General features: G+C 39.7%; 1 protein-coding gene across 3 annotated transcripts in view; it reads right to left on the reverse strand.

Moving 5' to 3' along the window:
* Nucleotides 1-226: 226 nt before the first annotated feature.
* The window catches only part of ACSL4 (acyl-CoA synthetase long chain family member 4), an 82,645-nt gene continuing 57,607 nt past the window's right edge, over nt 227-25,264 (reverse strand). For all 3 annotated transcript variants that reach the window (XM_035007088.1, XM_035007078.1, XM_035007098.1), the window contains exons 10-16: nt 22,675-22,814; nt 21,592-21,764; nt 19,495-19,569; nt 16,671-16,862; nt 15,335-15,449; nt 11,312-11,469; nt 227-2,820 (exon numbers count right to left, since the gene is read on the reverse strand). In XM_035007088.1, the coding sequence (XP_034862979.1) occupies nt 2,663-2,820; nt 11,312-11,469; nt 15,335-15,449; nt 16,671-16,862; nt 19,495-19,569; nt 21,592-21,764; nt 22,675-22,814 (1,011 nt within the window). In that variant the 3' untranslated portion in view covers nt 227-2,662. The remainder of the gene's footprint in view (nt 2,821-11,311; nt 11,470-15,334; nt 15,450-16,670; nt 16,863-19,494; nt 19,570-21,591; nt 21,765-22,674; nt 22,815-25,264) is intronic.

Raw genomic sequence — 25,264 nt, forward strand, 5'->3', positions numbered from 1 at the left:
CAAGAACAAACCAAGCTTTTCATTAGGAATAAACACAAAAATTGAAGTAACAATCCCACGATCATGCATTTTAACAGATAGTACAAAATATGAATACATTCTAATTTGTAACTACATTTGAAAATTAAAATATTCCTCTGGAGTTCCAAATAACACAAAATCATTAACCTGTTCTCATCTTGTCACCTCAGAGACATTTGTCATGTGCTATCAGGAAAACATAGGCAAGGATTATTATTAATCAGTCTTTATGCCCAAAAGAAACATTACACTCCGTAACTTCTGACTCTTTGAATCATTCACCTGTATCTCAGCTCTGAAAAGCTATACAATTATACCTCTGCTCTAGGGGGAAAAAAAAAAAAAAGCAATGCAAGTATCAAGGAGGCAAGATACTTTCATGTCAGTAAAGCAAAAGTCACAAGTGTTTGACTTAGAAATGTACAGAATTGTAGTAAATTTTTTAAGCACAACTTCATTTGATGGCTGACATGTCATAACAACAGTGAACAATTTAAACAGGTATAAAAATGTAGGATTAAAATCTTTAGGCTCAAATACTTAAAAAGTCACTATGAATATGGAAAGATCGGTTTACATAACCGTGTACTTTTTTTTTTCCAATGAAAAATCAGGGGGTAGTGGCATCTCCCTGGTCCCTTAACAATATTTGGATTTTCGCAAAGAATTAGCAGCACCCAACTTTGTTAATTCCATGTTTCTAAAGGACTTATACAACAGATTAGTTGGCAGTGTTCTAGCTTTCAGGAGATGGGAACGGGTGGGCATGCAAACATTGGAGTATGCATGCATTCACATATTTAAAATCACCATTCCAAATGGGAAAACAATTCACATATTGAAAAAAATCTAAGGAAATCGTCCTTGAAGGATCAACAGTGGGCCAGAACAGTAGAAGCTGAATAGTAGTCTACTCGATGACAGTGGTTTTTCACTCTTCAAAGGCAAGTTGGGAAGAATGAGAATACTCACATACACATAACTTCAGAGAGAACCTGCCTCGAATTTGACATTGCAGAACACTGAACAGAAATCTTTACAAAAACCTTCATTCTTGCTTATAACAACACCGGATTATTTTTTTCCTTTTTACCACCATATACATAACATTTAAATATTTTCATTATAAATATCTTAGAGCAAAAAGAATGTATTTTGTTGCAGTGGTGGCCCACATCTGTACAAAGCAATGTAAGCAACATATATATATGTGTATATATATATATAAAATGATTAAGAAAAAAGTGCAAAGAATAACAGTATTAAGAATTTTTGCTTTTTACAGTAACTATGGTTCAAGTGTGAAAACCTGTCAGATATAGAATCCCAGATTTTAATGAAAGATTCAAAAAGAAGCCCACATGCCAAATTACTGCACAAGTATATCAGTCCCTTACTGTCTTCCCTTCACCCAAATCGAGCATTTCCAGTTTCTAAACTCTTCCCACAATTAGGAAAATAGTGTTAACAGTGTGTTCTTTCCCCTTCAATTCCCCAAACTCATCCAAGTTTGGTCATCACTCAGATTCAAACGAGATATTGGGGAAGTCAGTCATAACCCGCTTTGCTCAAATTAAAGCTAAATGAAAGGCTTTCTGAAATAAACTACAGATCAAGAATCAAATCAGCAACAGCAAACAGACCTTCAGTTCCAAGTGTAATTTAATACGAGGACATTTTAAAATCAATCCCTGTTATCAAAGGTAAATTCAGAATTGAAATCCTTTCCCAGGCTCGGTGCTATGCAAGGGTCAGAATTCTAAACACTTAGGATGCTGTCCACCTTTTCAAACAGAGAAAATACTTCCTGTTAAAATTGGATTCACTTTCTATCGTCTTACTCTTGGTCTCAGCCTTTTCTTTTGAACAGACAGACAATTTTTGGCAGTCTTTAAAATGTACTTTACCCTTAATCATTCAAATAATTAGTTACTGATTTTAAGACTTCCAAGTTTCGGTGCTTGCAGTTCAATTTCCCTTTAAAAATATATTACTAAATATTTTTGGTGTGTTTAATGTTGTTGTATTCAGACTTCGGGCACTGTAATTATTCACAGTATTACAGTGATTCTATGTCTATCCTATGCCGACAATTATGAATCCTAAAATGGTTTCCAAGGTACTGCTATTTGGCTCTATTACATTACGATTGAATTTTGCCTTCCAGATAAATGGTTGGAAGAGAATTTTAAAGCCCTGCATAACTTCTGCTTTGAGTGATGTTAATACATATCTTTTTTGTCATGCTTGATATTTTAAGCTTCTTCTGAACTAGGAAGACAATAGACATTAGAAGATGCAAACTGTCGCAAACTACATTCTACTCCAACTCCAATTTATTTTCTTCCACATTAAATATTTTCCTTTAAGAAAACAAGCGTATCCTAGGCTACTTTTTAAAAATGGAATTTTTGCTCTAAAATGAATAACACAGCTAAAGGGAAACAACTTTTCAATTTCAGCGGCACGAGAACTAGGCAAAACTAAGTTAAAGTAGACTCGACGACGATTTTAATCACTTTTGGTTTTTTGTTTTTTTTTTAATTGCCGTGTCTTTAGAATGATAGATCCCTTACATTCTAACAGCTCAACAAGGCTTAAAACTCTAGAACTGAAAACCCCCCAGGCTGCCTCCTGCATCCTATTTGCCCCCATACATTCGCTCAATGTCTTTGAGGTAATGGTTCTTCAGCTCCTTCCTCTTCAGTTTGAAAGCATCAGTGACCAAACCGGTTTCAGGAGTCCATGGCTCTGGACTTAAGCGAACCTTGATTGGAATTTCAAATCGCTCCAATTTCACTGAAACGAGAAGGGGGGGAGGAAGGAGAGAGGGAGGGACAGGGGAGAGGGGAGCGGCTGATTAATTAAGGGTACCAGAACCTTACAATATCAATTTTGTTGTAGAGTTCTTGAAGTGTACATAAATCGTTTCAGCTGCACGTAACTTTAGCCCACACAGTTCTTTTTTGTTTTTGTTTTATTCTACCGTATGCGCAGACACCCTCCTCTTTCGAGTCCTCCTATTGGTCGTTTCTTCTGTCTGGGCTGGTCTTCCTTGTGGTAGCCTCATGGCTCACGTCCTTAGTCCATCCAGGTGTCTGCTCAAATGCCTCTCCTCGGAGAAGGCCTTCCAGACCCTTCGGAACAGGTCCCTGTGTCCTCTTTGCCTCTCTATCCTCCGGCATCACACTTTCTTCAAAATGCTTCTCACCACCCAGCAGGTCACATATCCCTCCATGCAAGCAGGGGTCTTTTTTTTTTTTTTTTTTTTTTTAAGATTTTGTTTGTTTATTTGTCAGAGAGAGAGAGAGCAAGAGAGAACACAAGCAGGGGAATGACAGAGGCAGAGGGAGAAGCAAGCTTCCCGCCGAGCAGGGAGCCCAATGCGGGGCTCGATCCCAGGACCCTGGGATCATGACCTGAGCCGAAGGCAGACGCTTAACCGACTGAGCCACCCAGGTGCCCCAAGCAGGGGTCTTTTGTTCTCTGCCATCAAGAGCCCTCAATAAATGCGTACATATATATTCATTCATTCCGCAGAAAACTACATCTCTAGACAACTATTCTTCAGGAGCTTTATTTGACACTCAAAGAAGAATCAAAAGGGGGATGGTGAATTTCACACCTCAACGGGATAAGGATCAGAGACAGCATGTACTGCATCTGAGTTTAACAACTCAGCATGTGCAGAGAGGTAAGAAAATAAGGCCACGGAATCAATCAATAGAGCACTCCGTAATTTTAAATTCAATTATATTCCCTCAAGCTACTTACTATTAATGCAAGCTCATCCTTAAAATCCTGAAGGACCCTTAACAGCAATGTCAGTCTACAGATGAGCTTTATTTTACATGCAATGAGGTGAAGGAGCACGCACCTGCGTGTGTGCAATCTACCGCTGAGCAGCCCAGGTGACTTTACAAACAACTGGGTTTCTGGGACAGGCACCAAAACCTCAAATTCATGGAAGTTTCTGACCTAATACTGGTCTGGAGGTTTAGGAAAGCTTGCTTCGATTACTGAATTTCTCATTAAAATGAGAGAAAAATAGAAAGCTAAGTGTGGAAAAATAATCTCTCAAATTATGTAGAATCAAATTCCTAAAAGTAGTCCCTGACCAGGCAGTAAAAAAACATGAAACTTGCTCAAATTCACCACGTCTACTCTGTTGACACATCACAGCTCAGTTATGGGGTCCGAGGGGTCCGAAATAAGGCCATCTGCTCCCCAAGGTCACATTTGGTTCTCGAGGAAACACTTATATTCTCAAGTATAGATTTGGCTCCAGAACCTTTTATTTCATATTACTTTCCTTATTTACATAGGCCCTATTCATAAAAGTCACTATATTTCATTTTTATTAACTAAATTCCTATTCAAAGGGGGGGAAACGGCTACACGAGAGGTTTCATTTTGGGAACTCCTAAATATTATCGAGTACCACAAGCTTGAGAGAACAACGGGCAATCGCCCCGTTTCTTACAAACAGCATACACTGCCAGCAAGTGAGAAGGAGCGGGGGCGGGGGGGGGGGGAGGAAGAAATAACAGTGTTTCACACACGGCATTTTATTGGAATTACGTACATTATGAAATATAGCCTGCAGGTGGCAGCAAATGTCAACATTTCAAGCCATTGGTACTTACCAAATCAACACAAAACTACTAATTTGTATTCTTCTCTTTTAAATGAGACTTTATTATTGTTTGAGAGAGAAAGAGAGACAGAGACAGCGTGCAACAACGAGTGGGCGGGGGGAGGGGAGGGGCAGAGAGAGAGATTGAAAGAGGGAGGGAGAGGGAGGGAGAGAATCTCAAGCAGGCTCCAGGCCTAGCATAGAGCCCAACCTGGGGCTGGATCCCACGACCCTGAGATCATGACCTGAGCCAAATTAAGAGTCTGACGCTTACCTGACTGAGCTACCCAGGCACCCCTATTACTTTGTGTTCTTATGATAGATACTACCTATACCTGAAACCATGCCCATAAGGGTTAATGAGGTTGAAACTAACAGGAAATTTCAAGCTTGTTTTTCAGAGACATGTTTCTCCCTAATCAGCTACTATTTCTTTCCAGACCCCACTAACAAATGCACTAGCCAACTCTGCAGAGGCATAAACTGAAGGTCACGGGTATGGTTCCAGCCTATGAGCAAGCAAGGCTCTGCATTCCTTCCCGGAGATGAGCCCAAGACCCCATCCAGTTTATACTGGTTCACGGAGCTTGCACCCAGCCCCTCACCTTGTCCTAAGATGACCTCCTGAAGGCAGGAGCCAAATTTGTCTCATTTTAATGTTAAGTCTCTATCCCAACAACACAGGATGCAGGTTACAAATGTTTGCTCAAAGTGCATGTTCGATTTAACAATCGTAAGTTTCCAGTGCCTGGGTGGCATAGTCCGTTAAGCTTCCGACTGTTGGTTTCTTTTCAGGTCATGATCTCAGGGTTGTGAAATCCAGCCCCACCTCCAGCTCCCTGCTCAGCATGGAGTCTGCTTAAGACTCCTCTCCCTCTATCCCTCCCGCCCACACACTTGCTCTCAAATAAATAATTTTTAAAAAAGAGAGAGTCGTAAGTTTCCCTGCCCTTTTCATCAATATGTATGTAATCCCAACCCCTATAAATGTAAAAAAAACAAAAACAAAAACAAAACAAAAAAACCTTGTCCTCTCCTGAACGAGTAGTAAAGGAACATGAAACTTGCTCAAATTAACCACTTCTACCTGCTGAAACATTACAGCTCCGTTATGGGGAGGCTTCTGGAACTATGAAATCACTATATTGTACCCTAGAAACTAACATAATGCTGTATGTTAACTATACCGGCATTAAAATAAAATTGAAAAAATAAAAATAAAAAACAACCTTTGTGAATGTTAGATGCTACTTCTAATTAACTGGTTTGTTTGTTTGTTTGAGTGTTGTTTCCCTATAAAACTCGGCTGGGTACTGAATTCTCCTGCTCTCCCCGGGTATCTGGCTATGAATCTTCGAACCAAGGCTTCCAACTTTCTCCCAGTCCCTGGACTTGAAATCATTTAAAATGAAAACCGCCCTTTTCCTAAAGCCCTACAAACTGACGCCAGGCTACTTGAAGTGAACTTCAGCAAAACTGCCACAGCAGCTGACCTTTAGACACTCCTCTTGCCTGTTGCTGTGTGGGCCGCTCAGATAGATCCCCAGAGAGATCGGAACCACAAGCCAGGAAAATCTGTCTGGGGACCACCACCTGCCCTCCCTCCAGCTAGAGGTGCTTCACGCCTGACATCTAGAATCTCACTGGCAGCACTCAAGACTTTGGGTTTATAATTTGCCCCAACCACTAACGGGGGGTTTTCTTTTGTTTCCATAGAAATGTCACTCGTTAATTCCTTGATTGCTTGCACAATATAGGCCTAAGCCTGAGACCCCCCTGCGCCACCGCCTCCGGAAACGGGACAGCGGTTTAACTGAACTTTCTCTCAAGACTAAGACTGGCGCCTGAGACACAGAGCACACTTCTTCCCTAAGGTCCAGAACAGAACAGCTGAACTCCAGCTACAAGGGAACAGTGCTGACCTGTGGGATGTTTTTCTAAGAAAAATCTTGGTCAAAAGTGAGATCTTCCCACTACTTCTAACCAGCCCTGGGGGAGCCATGTCTTGGCAGTTGGAAGATAAATCTACTGATTTAAAAATTTGGTCCCCCTTTCTCTAGTCACAATCCCAAGGAATCCACTCATTGCACTAACCCCCTTAAACCTTTTTATCAAACAAAAAGGGAATCAACACCAGATGGGAGTTAACATGCCTGTTTAGCAGGAGGATAGAATTTGATGTTTGTTGAGGAGAACATTTTTACCCTGGTGGGGAATCGGGGCTCATGAACACACGATGAAGAATCTTTCTATCACCTTACGCGTGTTCACCAACAAAGTTGCCCAACAAAAAGAAAACAGATTCATTAGCCAAGGTAGTATTTGATCATCACATTGCTCTGGACTATAATATCCTTGTAAAACAGGCTAGGATATGTGCCATTTCTAACCAACTTGCAGTGTTGATATAATCCTTCTAAGTAAAACTCATTTAGATAAAATCAGAGAGCATGCCACTTGGCTGCAGTGAATTTCCCCAGAGGTGTTTGGACAAATTGACTGGTTTATTGGACACTTCCTGGATCCCTGAAGGTATGAGGTCAATGCTACAGGGACTACTAAGATTTGGGTTATCTCTACATTATTTAGATATGTAATAATCAAATAGGCTTTCCAATACTGTTCTGAAACAATCAAAAAAGGAGCTAATATTTTGGTCGTGCCAAATGTCCATTAAAAGCCAAGTACCAGGGAATTTTCTAACAAAATACGAATTTGCTTCATTCCTCAAATCCAGACAGGGTGCCCTTTTCCAGCAGGAAGTAGCCAGAGTGGTCACTGTCCCAATTCCTTCAAGATCGAGGAATGACTATAAAGCAAGGGAAAGCGAAACCATGCCCATAAGGTCAATGAGGTTGAAACTAACAGGAAATTTCAAGCTTGTTTTTCAGAGACCTATTTCTCCCGAATCAGCTACTGTTTCTTTCCAGACCCCACTAACGAATCCACTAAGCCCCCTCTGCAGAGGCATAAACTGAAGGTCACAGGTATGGTTCCAGCCTATGAACAAGCAAGGCTCTACACTCCTTCCCTGAGATAAGGAGCCCAAGACCCCATCCAGTTTATACTGGTTCACGGAGCTGGCTCCTAGCCCCTCACCTTGTCCTAAGATGACCTCCTGAAGGCAGGAGCCAAATTTGTCTCATTTTAATGTTAAGTCTCTACCCCCAAGTGAAATGGGATTTGCTCAATGTGCAAGCTCCATCTGTCCTCATTAAGAGTCATACATTTCCCTGCCCTTTTCCTCAATATGTATGTATTCCTAACCACTATGATTATTTGAAAAAGCAAAAAACAAAGAAAAAACCCCGTCCTCTCCCCCTTTGGGGAGGTGGATTTGAGGCTTGCCCTCCTGTCTCCTTGTTTGGCTGCCTCCAAAATAAACCCTCTCTTTGCTGCATACTCCAGGTCTCAGGGATTGACTTTGTTGTGTGATAGCACCCGAAGTTGGGTCTGGTTACGTACCTCACACTTCTGTTTAAAATATGAAGAGGCCATCTATAAAAGATACATGATTTCAGGAAGATTTAGCTGAACACAATCAAGACTATTTTATACTTTTTGCATTCAGTCTCTGAAATTGTCATTAGAAGCAAAAGTTTGGCCAGATAAATATTTTGTGGCACAGGAAAACTAGGATTTATACATTGAAGCTCATGATTATTGTATATTATTGAAATCATTAATTGTTTGATTTCATGCCTCAGTCTCAGAAAGTTATGAGGTCCCAGTAGGTCCTAGAATTTTATTCCATTTTTCGCCTGATTGTGATCTAGGTTGACTTTCCACATTATTGCTTTTACATAGTGAAATGTACGATGACAAATTATTTAAGTTGCATTTTCCCCCATTAGTACATTCAGAGAGTGATGAAGAATAACAGCCTATTAGCTAAAATACTTTTTGAAATACTACATTAAAAAATTAGGATCTGTATCAAAGAAAATTCTGGTAGCCCAATGACAGTAATATAGAAAGTATGGTATATCAGTAATAGTATAACTGACAAAGCCATCTTAAAGAAAAAAACATTAAGCCCCTATTTTTATGGTAACAAAGTAACTTAATTTTGAATCTGATTATGTTAATAGGCCATCTGTTATTTAAAACTTTATAGTGTCCAGAGTTAACTCTAAGAATGTTCTTCTTGGGGGCACCTGGGTGGCTCGGTTGGTTAAGCATCTGCCTTCAGCTCAGGTCATGATCTCAGGGTTCCTGGTATGGAGCCCGGCATCAGGCTCCCTGCTCAGCAGGGAGTCTGCTTCTCCTTCTCCCTCTGCCCCTCCCCCTGCTTGTGCGTGCTCTCTCTCTCTCTTCCTCTCTCTTTCTCTCAAATAAATAACTAAAATCTTAAAAAAAGAACGTTCTTCTTGGGGAAAAATAGTTTTGTAACTTCAACCTGGTAGCTAATATTACAAACTAGTAAGTGGAACCTAAATAGTTAATTTAAAAGAATAAATTATAGTAGCCTAGTTAGGGAAACAGGGGTGCTTGTATATCTCTGATAAAAGCATAAACTAGTCTACAGTTTTTCTGGGGGACGAGGAAGTTATATGTATAAAATATACATTTTCTTTGACTCAGAAATTCCATTTCCAGGGATTCATATTAAAAAAATAATTAAGTAAATAATTGAGTATACATGATACGTGTTATATTTGTTTACAGTGTGTGTGGGGGGGAGAGGAACTCACCTTAAAAGTCCAACAAAGACTTAAGTGGATGCTCATATACTGGAATACTATTTACTGATTAAAAATGACAATGCAATTCTGTATCTACTGATTTAGATACATGTCACAGACGCTGACAGGTTAGGTATGTATACCAGAAACAATGTAACATCACCACCCAAAGATAACTACGAGAAAGTGATTTTTTTACTTCCTCCTTTATCATTTTCTGCACTAATATTTTACAATAAATATACATAACCTGATCAGGAAAATGATGCTTTCATTTTTTTAGGAGGGGAAGCAACAAGGTTAAAACTGGGTAAATAGCTTCCTATTAAACAGGAAGAGTTCACAGTTTCTCTCTGTTCCCTTGGAAAATAATTTAAAGTTTTAAATAATTTTTAAAATTAAAAACCACAAGGAAACAGCTGAAATGAGAGAAAGAGGACACTGGGTGAGAGTTCAACAAAATTTTGGAAGACCCAAAGCAAACAGACTAGTGGTAACTGATGGAGAGTTGAGGGAGCTAAAAGCTAACTGCCAAAAAAATATAAAAATAAAAAAATAATTAAAAAAATAAAGACATAACAGCTAACTGCCAACAGAGGACACCAGTGAGAGACAAATGGACCTCCTGAGCCAATGCCTCTGAAGACAGAGATGAGGGATACACTGAAAAAAGAGTGCTGGCCCTCAGCCTGTTTTCAGAGGACAGTTCTTCTCCCTCATCTTGCCTTCCCCAAGCAGGCCCGCAACAGGTTTGCTTTTTGGAAAGGCTGAACTAGAGAGACTCTGGACTCCAAGGACACTAGGTACGACGGAAGGAGGGAGTAGAGCTGAAAACAAAAGGATGCTGTGAGGGTAAGAGCCACCCACCCCACCCCTAACCCCTTTCCAATTTCCTCTTTTTGGGTCCCCAAATAGGCAGTCAGGCTACTATCCTCCAGGCAAGAGACTCAAGAAGTCTTTTTCGCAGAAATGGGATGATTTAAGATGCTAACTTTGAATAACCAGTCAGTGAAGCCCAGTAAGCTTTCCAAACAGTATTTTAGTGCCTCGTTCTCAAATATGAATGGACAGACAGGGATCCACAGGTACAGGACAGGATATGACCAAAGCAAGCAGGAAGTGGAACTTGGAGGAAATGAACAATAACACGAGAAGAATACGTCAGAAAAGGAATCCCTTGAACATCCTCGGGGAGTGACAACACACTGAGTGCATTCATGAAAGAGCAACAGGATGTTATTAAAAGAGCATGGAGAAAAGAGGAAAGAGCTCTTGAAAATTAAAATTCTGATATTGGAAGCTGGAAATTCAATAGACAAAGAGATGATAAAGTGGAGGGACCCTGCCAGAATGTAAAACAAAAAGGATGAGATAGAAAACAGAAGGGGAAAAAAAAGATACTAAAACTAGAGGATGAAAGCAGGAGGTCCAACAGCCATATAAAAGTCGTCCCAGATAAAGACACACAGAACTTGGGGGAGAAAAAAAAAGAGTGAGCAAGCAAACAAAAAAAGATAAATGGATATTTCCCATAACTGAAGGGCAGAGATCTATAGATTGAAAGGGCCCACACCAAGTTACTATATGCAATGAAAAACGGTAAGAGATGCACACCAGGGCACCTCATCATGAACTATCAGAACAAAGATGGACCATTCCAAACAGAGGCTGACCAGTTAGCTGGGACATTGTAACATGCAATAAAGAACTAGGTAAGTTATTCTACTATATGACATTTAAGAATCTTTCCAACATACAAATACGTATGTATATATTAAAATATATAATGTATATATATAACATGCATAATTTATATATATATATAATTTTTTTCAAGATGTAGGTTTTAAAAACCCTGTATTTTATTATGAAAACAAAATAATTAGATAGACATCTCAAAGGGCCTAATGCACAAGACATCATTAAATGACTTCTAGGGACTTCAACAGACAAGCAATTTCTTACTTACTGGCATTGGCAGCTTCTCTAATTTCTTTCAGTATTTCAGCTTCCATGGCAGGGTTATTGCAGATATCAACCCAAGATCCTTCCACTCCTTTCTGTTGTGCCAAAAGTGTCAACCTTTTCTGATTAGGAACCACAAAACTAATCACATAGGACTGATCACTAAAAAATTAGAAAATAACACAAAATGGAAATTAAAACATTGAGAACAATTGTTAAGTTATTGACTGGAACAGTACACATAATTCCAAATACATATTTCTCTTAAGTGTTACAGTTTCATTAAGACGTAATAAAACCCAGGGCTCCTAGGTGGCTCAGTCAGTTAAGCATCTGCCTTCAGCTCAGGTCATGATCCCAGGGTCCTAGGATCTGATGAGCCCCACGTTGGGCTCTCTGCTCAGCAAGAGCCTGCTTCTCCCTCTACCTGCCACTCCCCCTGCTTATACTCTCTCTCTGTCAAATAAATAAAATCTTTTAAAAAAAGAAGTAATAAAACCCATAGTACTGGCATAAAGACAGACATTTAACCAATGGACTAGAACAGAAAGCCCAGAAATAAACCCCTGCACATATGGTCAATTGATCTTCAATAAGGGTGCCATCATCACTCAATGGGGAAAGGACAGTCTCTTCAACAAATGGGTGTTCAGAGAATTGGATATCCATTTGCAAAGGAATGAAGTTGGACCCTTAGCCCATACTACACACAAAAAGTAACTCAAAATAGATCAAGGACCTAAATACGTAAGAGGTAAAATACGTCTACAAGAAAATACAGGGGAAAGGATTCATGACACTGGATTTGACAATGCTTTCTCAGATATGACACCAAAAGCAGAGGCAGCAAAAGAAAAAACTGATAAATGGGAGTACAACAAAAATTTAAAATTTCAGGATACCAAAGGACATAGTCAACAGTGTGAAAAGTCAATCTATGGAGCTGTAGAAAATATTGGTTAGATATCTGATAAGAAGTTAATATCCAGAATATATAAAGAACTCCTATAACTCAATAGCAAAAAATAAAACCCAATTAAAAAATGGCCAAAGACCTAAAACTTGTAAAACTCCTAAAAGAGTATGGGGTAAGCTCCTTGACATCAGTCTTGAAAATGTGTATTGTTGGATTTTGTACCAAAAACAAAGGCAACGAAAGCAAAAATAAATAAGTGGCACTATATCAAACTAAAAAGCTCTGCACAACAAAGGAAACCATTAACAAAATGAAAAGGCAACCTACAGGGGTGACTGGGTGGCTCAGTCAGTTGAGCATCTGACTCCTGATTTTGGCTCAGGTCATGATCTCAGGGTCACGGGATCGAGCCCCACATCGAGCCCCACACTGGGTTCCATGCTCAGTGGGGAGTCTGCTTGAGATTCTCTCTTTCCCTCCCCCCTCCCAAATCAATCAATCAATCTTAAAAAAAAAAAAAAGGAAAGGCAACCTACAGAATGGGAGAAAATATTTGAAAATCATTTATCTGGTAAGGGATTAATATTAAAAACTCATGAAGAAGTCCTACAACTCAAGAGACAAAAAATCCAATTAAAAAATGGGCAGAGAAAGAGAAAAAACATTTTTCCAAAGAAGACATACAAATGGCCAGCAGGCACATGAAAAGGTGCTCAACATCACTCATCATCAGAGAAATAAATGCAAATCAAAACCACAATAAGATATATCATCTCACACCTGTTAGAATGGTTATCATCAGACAAGAGATAACAAGTGTTGGCGAGGATGTGGAGAGAAGGAACATGGCACACTGTTGGCAGGAATGTAAATTGGTGCAACTGCTATAGAAAACAGTGTGGCTGTTCCTCAAAAAATTAAAAACAGAATTACTGTATGATCTAGCAATTCAATTGCTTGGACAAAGAAATATAAATCCAAAGGATATGAAAAGATATTGAAGGGATATCTGCCTTCCCATGTTCATTGCAGCATTAGTCACAAAAGCCAAGATAAAGAAACAACCTGTGCTCATCAATGGATGAATAAAGAACATGTGGTATGGAAATATCATTCAGCTATGAGAAAGAAACTTCTGCCATTTGTGACAACATGGATGAACCCTGAGGGCATTATACTAAGTGAAATAAACCAGACAGAGAAAGACAAATACTGCATGGTATCACTTACATGTGGAATCTTAAAAAAAAAGAAAAGTCAAACTCATAGAAACAGAATAGAAAAGTGGTTGCCAGGGGCTGGGGGAAATAGGAACAGGTTGGTAAAAGGGTACAAACTTTCAGCTAGAAGATAAATAGGGTTTGAGGGTCTAATGTAAAACATGATAACTACAGTGGGTAACACTATATTGTATAACTGAAAAGAGGAGAGAACAAATTTTTAATGAGCAAAGGACCTGACATTTCTCTAGGAGTCATACACAAATAGCCAACAAGCATATGAAAAAATGCTCCATATCACTAATCATTAGCGGGGAGATATCCCTTCGTACCCATTATGATGACTCCTATCAAAAAAATAGAAACAAATGTTGGTGAGAATGTGGAGAAATGTGAACGCTTGTGCAGCATTGGTAGGAATGTAAAAATGGTGGTGTTGCTGCCGTGGTAAACAGTATGGCAGTTCCTCAAAATATAAATATAGAACTACCATAAGACCTGGCAATCCCACGTCTGGATATATATCCAAAAGAACTGAAAGTAGGATCTTGAAGAGATATTTGTTTTTTTATTTTTTTTTTTATTATTTTAAATTTTTTTTTAAAGATTTTATTTATTTATTTGAGAGAGAGAGAATGAGAGACAGAGAGCATGAGAGGGAGGAGGGTCAGAGGGAGAAGCAGACTCCCCGCTGAGCAGGGAGCCTGATGCGGGACTTGATCACGGGACTCCAGGATCATGACCTGAGCCGAAGGCAGTCGCTTAACCAACTGAGCCACCCAGGCGCCCCTATTGAAGAGATATTTGTATAACCATGTTCATAGCAGTAGTATTCACAATAGTCAAGACATAGAAGCCACCAAAGTTGTCAATTGATGGATGAATAGATACACAAAATATGGTCTATATACCCAATGGAACATTTTTTTAAAGTCTTTATTCATTTGAGAAAGATGAAAGAGGGAAAGAAAGAGAGTGAGAGAGCATGAGCCGAGGGAGGGGCAGAGGAAGAGGGAGAAGCAGACTCCCTCCTGAGCAGGGAGCCCAACATGGGGCTCAATCCCAGGACCCTGAGATCATGACCTGAGCCAAAGGCAGACTCGTAACCGACTGAGCCACCCGGATGCCCCCATCCAGTGGAACATTACTCCGCCTGAAAAAGGAAGGGAAATTCTGACACCTGCTAGAAATATAGATGAACCCTGAGGACATTATGCTGAGTGAAGGAAGCCAGTCACAAAAAGACAAATACTGTATGATTCTACTTATATGAGGTATCTAGACTAGTCAAATTCACAGAAGCAGGAAGGAGAATGGTGGGGGCCAGGGAAAATGGGGAGTTGTTTAATAGCTAGAGAGTCTCGATTTTGCAAGAGAAAAAGTTCCGGAGACTGACTGCACAATGATGTGAATATACATAACACTAGTCAACTATACACTTAGAAATGGTTAAGATGCTAACTTTTATGTTCTGTGGGGTTTTTTTATAATTACATTTTTAAAGGGTGTGATAAAGCCCCTAAAAATAAACCCTATTAACACATAAAGGAAATGGTCCAATCTCTAAGGTTTTTGATTTAGAAAACTTGTACTAGCTGTGTGAACTTCTTAGGAAAATTAATTAACAACTTAGTTGTTAAGGATGTTAAATGAAGTAAGTTTTGTGGCACAGCTAAGTATTAAGCAAGGCGTAGTAGGTGTCGAAGAATTACTTAAAATGTCTCAATCATCTCGAATGATCTTCAAGCTGGTTAACTTTCAGAAACGTGTAACACTCCCCAGTGCTGATGAAATGTTGGTGTTTCCCTTATGATTACAGATGATCAAAATGATTTCCAGTTGTCCTTTTACTGTAAGTACAAGGAAGCACAAATGCAACTTTTAAAATTACCTTTTGGCAAACGCACAGATGTTGTCTATAAGTGGACAGTTCTTGAGTGCTGCTTCTACTTTCCCCAGAGATACATATTCTCCTGCTTGTAATTTCACCAGATCTTTCTTACGATCTATAAGATGAAGAATGAGGAATGTTAAGTCACCCACAGTCCACTTTCCTAGGGTATGCACAATTCTGATTTTCTTTCACTCTCACTGCCTTCATCTTGATTGACCAAGAGACTTCTTTGAAAATCTTCTTATATATAACGCTTGCCCATACACGTCAGTTAAAAAGAAGACACCATGCTGAAGAGGTACTGGCTAAAATGCTAGACCCCATACAGAATGCTTCGGTATCTTATTATAATCTTAACCACCATAATAAAGTGAATAGAAGGAACAGGATCTCAGAGCATTCGATTTGAGTGGCAGCTCTGCCCATTACAAGCCACGTGAGCCTGGGCATGTCGGCTGACCTCTCCAACCCTCAATTTCATCAGAGATACTGATACAAGCATGTAGCACAACGTCTGGCATAGGCAACGTGGTTAATAAATGTGAATTCCCCATTTTCCATATTTGACTTCATCTTGTTAAAATGACAGTGCTCCTGGCACTGGACGGCCTGGCTTGAGTAATCACCGGTTGCCTTACAACGTTCGTATGCATGCCGGCTTGCCTGCCTCTAGCCTGGGAACCCACTCTACATGCCCACAGAAACTACCTTTGATTCCAGTGCAAATAAGGATCAAGAAAAAAAGGCAGGGGAGGGAGGGGGTTGGTTCTAGACTGAGCCATGCTCACTGGGGGTTTCCCCAGCAGAGCTAACTTCTAGATGAAGAACCCCTTTTCCCAGGAAATCTCTAACTATATTCAGGGACAGATTTAATGGACCACAAGAGATATGGCTGAGGAAATTTTATGGCTTGAAAAGGACCTGACTGGGACCCTACAGACTGGTCCTTCCCAGCTAGTTAGGCAAATTTTCATTTTAGGTTCTGCCTGCTTAAAGTGAATAGCATAAGGGCTCTCTTGGAGTTAAAAGTCTCTTGCAGTAGGCTCACTGAGGGCAGTGTCAAACCAACTGACATTCTCAGAAGAATGGATTGCTGTTGAGCATTTATAATTTTCTATGGTTCGAGGATAGCTGGAGCCACTAGGGAAAGTAATGTGTCCGCACTGCTTCCTGAGTGGGGAGGTAGATGGTGAGGGATTCTATTCTGTGGTGCCCTATGATATTCTAGGCAGGGTATGTTACAGTAGATGGTCATATAGTACCATGTATAGCTGACCAAAAAAATACCTCTTTGAGCAATCTTTGTTTTCTCCCAAAAAGAGAATACACTGACCTATAATCTGTAAACATCCATCAGGATGAAATTCTCCAATGTCACCAGTGCAAAACCACCTTTGGCCATTTTCATCCACAGAATAATCCTCTGCCGTTTTCTCTTCATTTTTAAAATATCCCATGGAGATATTCTGTCCACCAATTACAATTTCGCCTCTGGGGTTTGGCTTGTCATGAATTGTATAACCACCTGGAAGTCATTAAATGAAATTAGTTACTGTTCTAACACAGAATGTACTTGTATTCATTCGTAAAACTCCTATACTAATATGTTTCTGTGGATCAAATGTTATGTCACTTTATGGGAGAATATTAGTTTACATTTATTCACATTGATGTGAGGATCATGAGTCACTGTAATTTCAGAAGTACCAAGGAAGGCTCAATGATAATCACCAACCACCAACTATGCCAAACTTTCCCAATGACCAAAAAATTCCACACTTAGAAATGGGCTTCATAGAGTTCTGTTAAGACTAAAGTACCCGCAAGAAGGGTAACATTTGAAGGTGTTATAAGTAAATTACTAATATGATGATATCCATGCATTTCAGATTTTTTTCTAAAGAGGTTTTATTTTTTATTTTTAAATTTCATTTAGATTTTTAATTATTATGTTAATCACCATACATTACATCATTAGTATTTGAAGTAGTGTTCCAGGATTCATTGTTTGCGTACAACACCCAGTGCTCCATGCAGAACGTGCCCTCTTTAATACCCATCACCAGGCTAACCCATCCTCCCACCCCCCTCCCCTCTAGAACCTTCAGTTTGTTTTTCAGAGTCCATCGTCTCTAAATTTTTGTTAGTAACATACAGTGCAGTATTGGTTTCAGGAGCAGAATTTTGTGATTCATCACTTACATACAACACCCAGTGCTCATCACAACAAGTGCCCTCTTTAATACCCATCACCCAACTAGCCCATCCCCCACCCACTTCCCTCCATCAACCCTGTTTGTTCTCTATCGTTAAGAGTCTCTTTTGGTTTGTTTCTCTCTCTCCTTTTTTTTTTAAAGATTTTATTTCTTTATTTTAGATGAAGAGAGAGCGAGAGAGACAGAGAGAGAGAGCACAAGTGTGGTGGGGGAGGAGGGAGAAGCAGGCTCCCCACTGAGCAGGGAGCCCTGCGTGGGGCTTGATCCCAGGACCCTGGGGTCATGACCTGAGCTGGAGGCAGACGCTTAACTGACTGAGCCACCCAGGCACCTCTCTCTCTCTTAAGGTTTTAATACAAGAGAGCAGGTAGGAAGTGCCTACCAAAGGCAACACCACTAAGTGAGAGGGAAAGGGAGGTTAGGAGAAACAGGAAGGAAACTTTATTTTCTTAACTTGGCCTATGACCAGTCATGACTTCAAAAGTTAGAACATGAAATAACTGACAATAACTCTGAAATATCTTACCACTACTCATTATCTATTTATTGTTGAAAAAATCTTACTTTAAGGGAAATAGACAAAAATCTGAATTCATAACCTGAGATGTTGATTGGATTTTATGTCCTAAAAGAATTAAAGCTGCTCTTAAAATTTTTAACCTAGTCAGTATTTGAATTGGACGAAACCCACTGTATGTAAAACATTAAGATCATTCCTATTTCAGAAAGCAAAGGTTCCTTCACAGCAAGGAAAACTCCAAATACGTTTGCAAAAATGGACCTACTCCCCCAAATGGACATTAAGGCACAAGACCAGAAAATCAGAGAAAAAAAATTAGAGGCAAAATTCGCCTTACCAAGTTGTAGTGATACACCTTGTTTCTCTGATTTCATTGCCTCATAAATAACCCATCTAATAAAAAAATAGTGATGCTGAGACTCAATACAGCCAGACCCATATTCCCTATATTCTCATCAGATTTCCATCCTAGAATTGGAACGGCATGATCATGGGAGGACTTATTCCCAAGATGCAAAACTCTTGGGAATGCAAATGGATTTTAAATGTGGTTTTTAAAAAGAAGTGGCCATTTGCTCACGGAGCACCGACAATAATGCACATCATAAGAAAGTCACAGGAGAGAAACAATTTTAGGGACTTCAAGTTTATGTGAGATAAAGCCCATTCATTTTCTTGGGTTTGAACAACCTAGGGGAATTGTCCTAGAAGGTAACTAACTGGTCCTTTAAATTTCCAGTCTATGGCTCCATCCCAAAGTGAATACTCCCTTTTAAAATTGTAAGCCTTTTAATTACTTTTGCTCTATCTGGCAAGGCGAAGCTGTTAATTATTTTGCAGTTAATGCACATATTTAGTATTTTTCACAATTTCATCAGGAAGACTGGTTTACTTTTGCCTTCAGCTGATTTATAAAAAGGATTATTGCCAATATCTGTAAAGTGCAAGCTTCCTTTTGTAGTCACATATAAAAATAAAATTACACAAATATGGAGAATTGAGTCTCAACTGTGAAAACATTTGCTGGAGTGTGTGTGTGTGTGTGTGATGACTCACTCTATCCCCTAAAAACCTGGGGTTTCATTTCCCAGCCCCAACCCTCCTCACTAGCAAAGTGGAGCTTCAGAAGATAGGATATGGCTCCTTCTCCAAACCCAGGGAATGGCCCACTAAGAATGTTTTTCCTCTTCACCATCAAGTATTCTCAAGTTCAGAATCACCATGCCTCGATTCTAGAGATTTTCTTTTCCTCTTTGGAACCTAAAGATGTTACTGAGGAGAAAGAAAGCACAGGGAACGAGCAACAGCAAAGATTCACTTGCTACCACAGACAACCTAACACTTCAAAGACTGGGTATCTTGAGGCTCAAGGTGGTTTTCAGCACATCTAGAACCAGTAGAGCTTGTCATCAAATTCTTACCTTCCTGCCAGTCTTTTAGCTTAATTTCACAGCAAATGAGAGGGGCGCCAACTCTGCCAGTAGTATAGTCAGTAACTACGAGGGAAAAAGCAACAAAGATATTAGCATACCACATTTCAGACCCACGTGAGACCAGGAATACTGGAGTCCGAGCCGGAGTCTCACAGATGACAAGAGAGAGGCCATGATGAGTGCAGTGCAAAGCGTGGTCAGGGTTTCGATATTTCAACTTCATTTCGACAGTGCAATCAATTCCAGTGTTGTCACATCATTTTTGCTTCTCACAGGCTATGTTTCAGATAATTAAGTACAAACACCTCTGGTAAAAGAGGAGAGCTGGCTCCGCCTTTATCTACCTTGGATTCCAGTAAGACAGATTTGGAGCGGAATTCTTTCTCTACCACTCACTGTGGCTGTGTGACTCGGACAAATTACTTAGCCCCGTGAAGCCTCCATTTCCTCATCTATTACATGGGGATAGTAAGAAAACCTCCTTCTTAACCGGAATATGTTGTCAGGATTAAATGAGATGATGCGTGGAAGGGGCTTAACACTTCCGGGCACAAACTAAGCTTTTGATAAACGTTAGCTGCCGTTACCAACCATGATGATGATGATGACGATGACGATATTCTCCTTTTGTAATAGGGAAGTACTGCTATGGAGAGCAGTACTTCCCGTAATCAAGTATTTATAGATAGCCAATAATGTACCTAGCGTTATATTAAACACTGAAAAGAGAAAACACATAAAGGATAAGGAGACTGTGCCCTCAGTGAGCTTACTAACAAACTACCTGGGCCAAACTGCATATGAAACAATTTAGAGCACATTTAAATACTCAGCTGCATGGTACCAGACGCGAGCACAACAGTACCTCAGAGACTAGAAAGATCAATATAAAATTGGGAAAGACTTAATTGAAGAGTTGGGCATGAAAAGGCAGCTGTGACCAGTTAGCCAAAAGGGCATTCCAAGAGAAGGGAACAGAAAATACAGAGAGGTGAGAGCAAGAAAGGCCATATGAGAAAGAGTGAGAAGACCGGCTTGTCTGGAGAGCAGAGCCAGGCACGTGGAGATGTGGGAAATCATGGAAAACAACGATGGGTACAATGGCACGAGATCGAAGATGTCTGGGGAGTTTGGTTCGCTGAGAATGAGGCGGTGCTTGAGGCAGAGGTGTCTACCACAAGTGCACAGGATCAACCCAAAGTGCTATCCTAGAGGCAGGCACAGCGGTGGAAAGGCTGTTCACCTCGGAGCAGTGTGAAGGAATAAAAGGCTGGATGTCAAAGGTGGCATGCAGGGGAGGGAGCAATCCAACGAGGAAGTGGGAAGACCCAATCAAAGTTCAAGATATTTACTTAGATGACTTCAAAGCAAATGCCCTGAATGACTTTAAGGATGGTAATACCACTGTCGCAAACAATTTGTGAGGTGCAGAGATGGTCTGGGATGCTGGCACCGATTTTGGACACAGTAAGTTAAAGTGAAAGTGGGATGATCCAAAAAAATCTTACTATACCCAGCGTTTCCCACCCCAGGATGATTCTGCCCCTCGGGGGATATTTGGTAATGTTTCCAGTCGTTCCACTGCCACAACTGGGAGGAGTGAATTACTCCTGGTATCCATCCATCCAGCTGCTAAACATCTTATAATGCACAGGAGAGCCCGAACAATAAAGAACTATCTGGTTCAAAATTTCAGTGGTGCCAAAGTTGATAAACACTGCCATAGGATGATGAAAATTAACAGAAGAGAAAACAAACAAGAAGTCAGAGCAGGAAGATACATTCAAGAGGGAGCATAAAAATGATACTTTATTCCAAGAGGGCAGTTCTCCGAGGAAGTAATCATTTAGGGAGAGGAGATTAAAGGCCCACGGTGACAGAATCCTGAGGACTGACAAAATGGCATAAATATTTACAAGGCTTAAAAATAAAGGGCACACAAGATAGTTCAATTAGAAGTTACTAAAACTATTCAGGTTTGCCCTGAATCTGATACTACTCACGAGGTATAAAAGTACCATGGTTCCTAAAGCTAATGCAAATGCAAACTAACATTGAATTATTTGCCACGTTACCAACACTTACCTTCTGTAACTGTCCCAGCACCGCATGATTCTGTGAGTCCATAACCCTGACCCACTGGGCAGCAGAAGCAGACATTCATGAATCGGTGTGTCTGCGGGGACAGTGGTGCTCCACCAGACAACATCATGCGGACACTGCCTCCCAGCAAAGCCTTCACCTTCTTAAACAATAACCTTGAAAAAATGGAAAGGGGGGGGATCATTTTAATACATGCATACATTATTCTTGGTGACATCCTACTTTATAAGCTCTGAGCAAGATCGCTCAACTTCGGCTGGACACCTAAGTTTGAGAACCATGGTGGTAATTAAAGAGAGGTTAACAAAGTGACGACTAATAGTGCTTTGAAAAAAATGCCAGATGGTAGCTACACTTGTGGTGAGCGCAGCATAACGTACAGAGGGGTCGAATCACTATGTGATACGCCTGAAACTAAGGGAACGTTATGTGTCCACTGTACTTTAATTTTTAAAAATGCCAGAAAAACTCTTAAAAATGCAAAAAGAAGAGTGCAGTGTCCGGAAATTGCTTTGACATACAGTAAATGAAAGAAAATGATGTCGTCAAAGGAAAATAAATTACAGCTCTCTTTAGAACATTTAGTTATTGACTTATCTCTCTCTTAATGAAAAATGCTTTCCCATCTCCACCTCCCCCAGCACCACATTTTAAATAGCTGTTATATTCATATGCTTATTATACTGTTTTATGAAGACAATAAATTAGAAACCTTCATGCAGAATAAAATCTTGAGTATCACTTTCAGTTGGACATGGCCCTTTTTAGACTCAAATGTCTTGATTTGAAAGTCTAGTTTTTCTTCACAAGACCAAATTTTATAATTGAATCTTAAATATTTACTCGATTATTAAAATTTGTTAAATTGCCACGATCGGAGCTCGGGGTCCTCTGTGTTGGCTGTGTAAGCAATGAGGGTTAGAAGTGAGTAAAAGAGAAACGCAACCTTATGATGATGGCAGCGATGCTCACACTAAATTAACTTGCCAGTTACTTATTCAGCTTCCAGATGTAAACACACAAGATCTAAAGGCTCACACTATAGAGTCTATGACATGTACTTACAGATTGCAAAGTGGTGCATCATATCCCTTTTTGATCTGTTCCAATTTGTAATCATACCCTATCTTGAACAGCGTTTTCTGAATATAATTCATCTCTTGGACTTTGCTCATAACATTCTTATAAATTCTATCCATGATTTCCTAAAAGGTAAGCAAAATAGTCAATAATCTGAAAAGAATTACACCAACACTGAGACAGTCTTTAGTTGAAGATACCTTGTTTACAACATCTTAGGTAAAAGTCTTCAGTATAATGGATATTTTTATTATAGAATTAATTTCACTGAATTTACTTGTTCGCGATTTCAAAAAGACTAGGGACAAGTATAGGGGTTTTTCAGTTCTATACACTAAGTTTACTTAAAATTTTTTTAACAATGCTAACTAGAGTGTAAATAATTCATTCACCTCCCACATAAAAACCTTTTTTAATTCTTTTCTTTCAAATATATTCACTTATTTTCAAATAGCACCAGAACACCCAACTATGTTGAAGCTAATCCTGGTGTTTTTGTCACTACTACCTTGTGACTCTTAGAGCATGGCAGAGAGATTTACAGAGCTTATTAAAAGAGTTTACTTACACAGTTTTCTAGAGTTTTATGTCCCTATAATTTAGGTATTTTGATTCCCTGTCAATAGAACCTAAGATAACAAAAAAGAATAGGATTCTTGCTCACAGCTCCTTGGAAAATTAAAAGTAGGACTAGCTTTGGGATACAGTGACTCCCAAAATAACATAAAAAACAAAACAGGGGCGCCTGGGTGGCTCAATCGTTAAGCGTCTGCCTTCGGCTCAGGTCATGATCCCAGGGTCCTGGGATCAAGCCTCGCATCGGGCTCCCTGCTCGGCGGGAAGCCTGCTTCTCCCTCCCCCACTCCCCCTGCTTGTGTTCCCTCTCTCGCTGTGTCTCTGTCAAATAAATAAAATCTTTAAAAAAAAAAACCAAAAAACAAAAAAACAGACAAGCAAAAAAGCCCAGACTATCACTAAATGTTTTCTTGAAATGACTTAGCACAAATTAATAAGAATTGTTGCATAAAGCACACCTATTTATAAATACCTGGTTTAAAATATTTAAAGTAGCAATTAGTATAAATTCAGTTGTGCTACAATGAATGACTTTAGGAATGGCTCTTTTGATATCAGAATAGAGCCATTCACAAATGAAGACAACAAAACCATCTCTTACATTATGCTACATGAAATAAGGCAGACGGCAAAAGACAAATACCATATGATCTCACTTATATGTGGAATCTAAAAGAGCCAAACTCAGCAACAGAGAGTAGACTGGTGGTTGCCAGAAGCTAGGGGTGGGGGAAATAGAGAGATGTTGGTCCAAGGGTACAACGTTATAGGCAGAAGATGAGTTAAAAGTCTTGGGGATGTAATGTATGGCACAGCATGGTGACTATAGCTAACAAGACTCTACTGTATATTCGAAAGTCGTTAAAAGAGTAGGTCTTCAATGTTCTCATCACACACACACACATATACACACACGGTAACTATGTGAGGTGATGGGTGTGTTAAGTAACATTATTACAGTAATCATTTCACAATATATACGTATATCAAATCATCACATTATACACCCTGAACTGACACAATGTTCCGTCAATTGTATCTCAACAAAGCTGGCGAGGGTGGGGGGTGCAGAGCACAGCACAGTATTCAAGCATGGTATAGCATTGTTCTGTCCATTTCCCCAGATGGAATCATTATTATAGAACTGAAATATCTGTGTAGATCTGTGATTGAGAAATTCCAAAAGTTCCCTTAAAGGACTTTAACATCCTGTAATCATCCCTCTTAAAAAAAGTGAATGGGATGTTGGGTGGGAAAAAAAAACATATGGGAGTGAGACAGATGTGTGAGAACTGCCTCCATTGCTCCTTCCAGGAGATACGAGTCATAGGCACAGAAAGACCTCAGTGAGGAAGGAACACAAACAATACAGTTGCAACAAGTTGGCAGGATTTACTATTAGCACATTAAGCCACCCTTTAGTTCAACCTAATAATTACATGATGTTCAACTGAGTCACTGCTTACAAGAAGAATTTATTCTAAATTCTCTCTGTGAATATGATTCTTTTTTTTAAAAAAAAGATTTTATTTATTTATTTGACAGAGAGAGACACAGCGAGAGAGAGAACACAAGCAGGGGAAGAGGGAGAGGGAGAAGCAGGCTTCCCGCGGAGCAGGGAGCCCGATGCGGGGCTCCATCTCAGGACCCCAGGATCATGACCTGAGCCGAAGGCAGACGCCCAACGACTGAGCCACCCAGGCGCCCCTGAATATACGACTCTAAATGGATCTTTTATTCTGACCCAGGAAAGAAACTAACTCAGATAACAGAATCTACCAATTCTCAGTAAAAAAGATTTTTCTTTTGCTATTTTTTCTCATTTAATAAGCACTTAAGTAAAAATCTAAAAATGTATTTAAAACACATAAAACAAAATCATATCCAATTATTAAGGACAGCTGCTATTTTCATCTGCTTGTAGTTTTTCAACCCTGATATAAATAATTTGTTTTAGCCATTATATCTGATGTACTAAAGTCTGATTAATATGGGATAA

This window comes from Mirounga leonina, unplaced genomic scaffold (assembly GCF_011800145.1).
Source record: "Mirounga leonina isolate KUSES-001 unplaced genomic scaffold, KU_Mleo_1.0 Mir_101664, whole genome shotgun sequence".
NCBI lineage: Eukaryota > Metazoa > Chordata > Mammalia > Carnivora > Phocidae > Mirounga > Mirounga leonina.